At 41.8% G+C, this 6,352-nt stretch overlaps 1 protein-coding gene across 1 annotated transcript in view; it reads left to right on the forward strand.

Annotated features, from left to right (window-relative positions):
* The window catches only part of LOC133530502 (twitchin), a 139,203-nt gene extending 133,834 nt beyond the window's left edge, over positions 1-5,369 (forward strand). Inside the window, 6 exon segments of the mRNA XM_061868422.1 lie at positions 76-242; positions 879-1,017; positions 1,865-1,979; positions 2,581-2,717; positions 3,897-4,066; positions 4,611-5,369. Coding sequence (XP_061724406.1) covers positions 76-242; positions 879-1,017; positions 1,865-1,979; positions 2,581-2,717; positions 3,897-4,066; positions 4,611-4,817 — 935 coding nt within the window. The 3' untranslated portion in view covers positions 4,818-5,369.
* Positions 5,370-6,352: the final 983 nt, after the last annotated feature.

Genomic DNA, 6,352 nt, shown 5'->3' on the forward strand with positions numbered 1-6,352 from the left:
AACTCACTCGTCCGTGTTCGAGCGGTTTTCCGGCCTCTCCTACAATGTACTAAACATTGTATGTTTTTCTTCCAGTGCCAGCATCCGACTCGACAATGTGCCTGCCGTCGTTCGCGCGAGCCCTGCCCGACGTGCTGGCGGCCCGCGACGGCGCCCCGCTCAACCTGTCGTGCGCCGTGCGCGGCGACCCCGACCCCAGGGTCGAGTGGTACAAGAACGGCCAGCCGCTGCACTCTTCTGATGTAAGTCCGTCCTGCTCTAACTGCGACACACCATGCGTCTGTTCATCAATGTCCTATTAGTTATAGGCGAACTTGGTTGTGGCATAAAAACAAGCTACGCCAACACAAGACGTGGTGAAGATATGAACTTTCGTGGGACGACCTCTTCATACTATTTGACTGCTGCCAGCTTACATATTAGCAATATGTCCCACACCCATTAGGGCGGCACCAGTCATGCACGGGGCGAATACTTGAACTTTGAATAATGTTTGCATCACGCTCTATCTGTCCAGTAAGTGGCAGCCATTTTGAACTTTTGACTTACTAGCAGGATCTGACGTATTCTTAATAATTTCTTGCAATCCAGGATGTGTACATGCTCAATCGATCCATCAGTGGTGATCATGTTAAACGTGGAAGTCAATGCTTTAGACGCCGATAGATACTTAGGTCATCGAATATCGATTATAGAAGCAATCCGTCTATTAAGTAAAATTATAAAAATGGCGGCCACCTTTTTCAGTTTCACTAAAGGGTCTGTGTCTGTTTGATGACCACTGAAAATTCCTCACAATCTTGTTTTGCAGGCAATAAACTGAAAATGTATACGCATTGACGTATTTTACTGATACCAAAATTATTAAAATTCAACAGGTGATAGACCTAAAGTACAAGAACGGAGTCGCTTCACTAGCCATCCATGAGGTGTTCCCCGAAGACGAGGGAGAGTACTCCCTGAGGGCCATCAACAGCCTGGGCCAGGTCGAGACCAAGTGCAAGGTCACCGTCAAACGTAAGTATACTAACCTTACAACTGTAGGGCTAAGATGGTCGGCTCTATATCATTTGTCACCATGCCTATCACTTTCTAACAAGTATGTAAGTGCGAAAGTGACGGGCATAGTGAGAAGCGATAAAAATGGAACCATGCTGCCACTGCTAGTGACGGTCAACGGTGATAATCATAATCATAATCATAATCATTTATTGTATAATATTAATATTACATGTCAATTATTTACAAAAAGTATTGAATAAAAATAAGAAATAAAAATCATTAGAAATTTATAATCGATAAAATAAAAAAAAATAATAGATGAAATAATATAATCAATTATAATATACTCTAGGTATACTCATAATTTAAGCCTTCAAAAATTCGTCGACGATAAACTCTTGTACCGCCGATGTGTGTTTTTACTCAGTGCTGCCGTCGTCTAAATTACAATTTAAATTGTTTTTGCGGTTTAGTACATCGATGATCTTTTGTCTTACCAAGTGCTGAGGACCGGATCAATTAATTTTGCATCAATATTTCGATAGCTTAACTGGGATTAAACATGCAACTGCGATTATGGATATATGCAGTGATATTACTATAACCAGCTTTAACCTAAAATAGGCCCTTGAGACATTGTATCAAGGATGCTGGCGGCATTTCCTCGTTGTATCGCAATACTGATAATACGTTGTGCGAGGAAGCCAGCCAACTCTTCGGTCGCCAGTTACGTCAACCAGACGCTTCGCGATTTTTACAAAAAAGTTGTGCGTGCTGGGACCCATTCCAATTTATTGAAATGAAGGATAAATTGAGTGCCTAATATTCTCCTTTATTTCTTTAACAAATGCCTTGTTTCCAGCGATGGAAGGCAGCGCGGCCACCGGTGTGAAGTCTGGCGACAAGCCGCCCAGGATCGTGGACCACGCCACTTCACAGATCGTCACTGACGGAGATGCCGTTACGCTGTCCTGCAGGTACGGTTACGCTTTGACACATTCATCGCTGAGCTACGCTCGTATCCGATAACATGGGTTTCTCGGTATGTAGCGGAAATGCTTCGTAGAGGCAAAACGACAACATGTCGTGATTAGCGCTGAATGGGTTACGAGTTAACACTACAAAACTAAAACTCAAATAGAAAAGTCTTCTTCTCCTAACTCTCTGCTGTTTACCTCGTGGGCGGAATATATACCGTGTTTTAAATGTAATCGTCAAGTGACTATGTTTTAATTTTTGAGTACTTAGCACATAACACTAGGATCTTCATAACAACATCAAGTTCTAATGAGAAAATATTTAAAAAGCCAATTGGTATTTTTGACAAGATTCACCTTTAGCACAGTGACGTCATGGGGAATCAGCAGTGCCAGCACAAAGCATAGAACCAACAGAAACTCAATTCTGAACGTGTCATGGTTGTGGTCATAGGTGGCTCTGAACTTGACGTAGATCAAATAAACATAGCGCAAGAGGCGATGATGAACACCAGTTTCATAACATTGTCGTATTTCCGTTAAAGCGAGACTACAACACCTTATTAACGCAATCATTATAAAAATTCGGTATTCTGTCCAGAATCACGGGAGCCGAGCGTTTCGACGTCGTGTGGCTGCACAACAACAAGGAGATCAAGCCCTCGAAGGACTTCCAGTACTCCAGCGAGGCCAACATTCACAAGCTGCACATTGCTGAAATCTTCCCCGAGGATGCCGGTACGTTCTGAACCTTATAGCAATGACTTAAGGTCGACGATTGGTCAATTACGCCCTCGAGACTTCCGGTACTCCAGCGAGGCCAACATTCACAATCTGCGCATTGCTGAAATCTTCCCCGAGGATGCCGGTACGTTCTGAACCTTATAGCAATGACTTAAGGTCGACGATTGGTCAATTACGCCCTCGAGACTTCCGGTACTCCAGCGAGGCCAACATTCACAATCTGCGCATTGCTGAAATCTTCCCCGAGGATGCCGGTACGTTCTGAACCTTATAGCAATGACTTAAGGTCGACGATTGGTCAATTACGCCCTCGAGACTTCCGGTACTCCAGCGAGGCCAACATTCACAATCTGCGCATTGCTGAAATCTTCCCCGAGGATCGGTACGTTCTGAACCTTATAGCAATGACTTAAGGTCGACGATTGGTCAATTACGCCCTTGAGACTTCCAGTACTCCAGCGAGGCCAACATTGAGGCTGAAATCTTCCCCGAGGATGCCGGTACGTAACTACTATATATATATAGTCCTCCACGGTTTTGGTCGAATTCAATGACGGCGACCTCAGCAATTAAGGGTTTTTCCTCTTATAATTTCTTATGTGGCTGGCCAGGACTAACTTGCCGTCGAACACCCTTTCACATTCACAGCAGTAGAGTACTATACTAAATAATCAGTAAAATTGTAAATTTTTATTAAAGTGATCAACACTGATGCTGATGTAGAAGTTTAATTATAAAATGTTACTGTCAGTTAGCGCCTAGTGAAATATAATAGCAATGTCGGGTGATATTATTTCCTATCCGTTTACTCCAGGGGCTTTTGTTGAGAAATCCCAAAGTTTTAAAGTATATAATGTCGCCAAAGTCGATTTATTACTTAATTGTAGATTTATGTGTTCAATTTACAAAATTTGTGCTCATTTGCTTGATCAGGGGTCACCAAATGGCGGACTGCGATTTGGAATCTGGACTGCCGAATGGTCACTTTATTTTAAAAACTGGACCCTTGACTAAAGTAATTGGTGATCCATTTGCTATATTCTTATAAAATGGTAGATTCACACATTCTTGCATGTATATCTAGCGTTCCAAGTCAAGTTCCTTAACAAACTTTTCAGCCCAAGAAGTCCCTCAGCTTTAACGTTTCAAGCATACATTGTTGTTGTTTTCCAGGCATATACACATGCGAAGCGTTCAACGACGCGGGCGAATCGTTCTCCTCCTGCACACTGGTCGTATCCGTACCGGGAGAAACTAGTGCTGTGCCACAATACAAGGCCTTCCCTGCTTCATCCACCGTCGGCGCCGGCGAGCCTGCCGTCTTCACCGCTGAGCTCGATAAGGTAAAAAAAAATGGCAACAATCGTATATAGAATCCCATCCTTCTCGAAACTGATGTCGGCTAATAATGGACCACTTTTCTGCGCGATTTGCTACGATCCGTGCGAAAATGTCAAATCGATGCAACATAATGTAAAAATATTGACTCGGGGCAATGCAATGCTTGCCATGTTGATAAGTTTTCGTTTTTAATTAATTTTTTGTAAGTCTCGCTTAAGACTGGTTATCCTTTAAAAACCAAAGTTAGGTTTGTTATTTCTAAAAAAATTACAATTTCGATATTTCAAAATGTTCTTTTAGCTACCATTACAGTAAGTGTTTCCGCTATCAAGCGCGGAGGCACGGAGTGGGTAGACGCCTATTGGAAAATAATATGAGGATTTTACCCGCGAAGGTATCTGTGGGCGTGCAATGTCTAAGTGTACGTGGTACTAAATAACGTTATTTGAGCCCATCTAGTATGAATTCTTTTTCAATAGGTGTAGTTATAAAAAAACTTTAATTATTTTAATTGTATTTGATATACTGATTGAATATCCCCCACAGCCACCGCTCCAGCTCCAATGGCTGAAGGACGGCAAGCCCATCGACGAGACGTCGGCGCGCTACCGCTTCACGATGGAGGGCACGGCGCGGTACCGGCTGGAGCTCGCCGCCGCCGCCGCCGCCGACGCCGGCCAGTACTCCGCGCGCGCCGTCGGCTCCAAGGGCGACTCGCACGCCGCCTTCTACCTGAACGTCGTCGAGGCATAACGACTGACCCTGTCACATCACTACTAGTATTTAAAAAATATATTGTGACGCCAAATTGAAACCTGTTTATTTATTGATGACATTTTTATACAATTCGGAGTCTAAGTGTGTAAAGGATTTTTTATAAAAAATATAAAAGTTTAATAATTTATCTAATTTAGGTGTTACACCCCGTCGATGCCTATGAGATCGCGAGATTTCTCTAGTCATTAACGTTTAAATGTTAATTTATTTTATGTCGACGTTATCCGATGCAGTTTCGTTTTTAATTTTATTTATTCACCTAACAGATGTTGAAGCTTCCTTAAACGAATTTAAGCTTGAAATTTAATATATGTGGTCCTTTGGCCTAGGCTCGAACCCGCGATGACCCTTTCGGGGATATTTTCAAAGCCACCAAAAGTATCCTAGAAACGGTCGCCGCGTACCGACCAAGTCTGTAATATTATTATTTTTATATAAATTTAACTGTATTATTTAATTGTACATAATTTAATTTATATCATGTGACCGCGTAATTTATAAATAAATATGTATACCTAAAAATATAAATGGTATTTTATTATCGGATCCCCACAAACCCGTCATACAATCAGACCAATATTATAGATCGTGTCATTCACGAAGACGCTTGCTTTGACTCGTAATCTCATGTTGTTAAAGGTTAGATATGACAAAACTGCACGTCATCGTGGATGACACAAACTATAACGATAGTTACACGATCGTAAAGTGGGAGATTAGTTTTATTAGCCATCGTAAAGTTAAATCCCAAAAGGCATATGGCAAGCCTCATGAGAGATGCCGCTGATTTTCGGTAGCGCCAATGCGATCGCCTGTGTTAACAAAAATAAGTATATAAAAAAAATACAATAATAATTCAGTTTGACTCAGTGGATTCTATCGACACGTGTAGGTCAAATTTGTCAAACCATTATTAACCTTTTGAACGCCACGCCTATCGCACGCGGCGCGTAATCGTGAACCTTGTCGGTACGCATGAAGGTTGATATTGGGCTGTAGCCGCGCGCGTCATATGACATCTTTGGCGGTCAAAAGGTTAAATTTAAGCTTAAGTTGCAAAGGAATGAATATTACAATAGTTATTTGTTTTGCAAGGGGGCAAAGTTGTTGTTTAACCGCTCGTGGTAATATACCCGAAGCCCGAGCGAATACCCGAGGAAGCCAAAGATACCATAATTGAACCACGAGCGTAGCGAATGGTTCGAGAAGTGGAATCTTGAGCGTTGCGAGGGTTTCAATTCAAGGCACAAGGGTTAAACGAACTTTGCCTCCGAGTGAAACAACATTTTTCTCCACACCAACGCGAGGAAACTACTAACTATGAAATACAAAAAAAAATTAAATCAAATCCACCAGAACGTAATAAAAAATTATCATTCAAAATCATCATTAAAAATTCAATTCTACTAGCTAATATAAGGAAACAACTCAAAATGTGCACCTGATTACTTTGCCCCACATGTGGATAAAATGCAACTTTCTCATTATTTTTTGAACAATCAAGAGGGCTT

The sequence above is a fragment of the Cydia pomonella genome, chromosome 23 (genome assembly GCF_033807575.1).
Source record: "Cydia pomonella isolate Wapato2018A chromosome 23, ilCydPomo1, whole genome shotgun sequence".
NCBI lineage: Eukaryota > Metazoa > Arthropoda > Insecta > Lepidoptera > Tortricidae > Cydia > Cydia pomonella.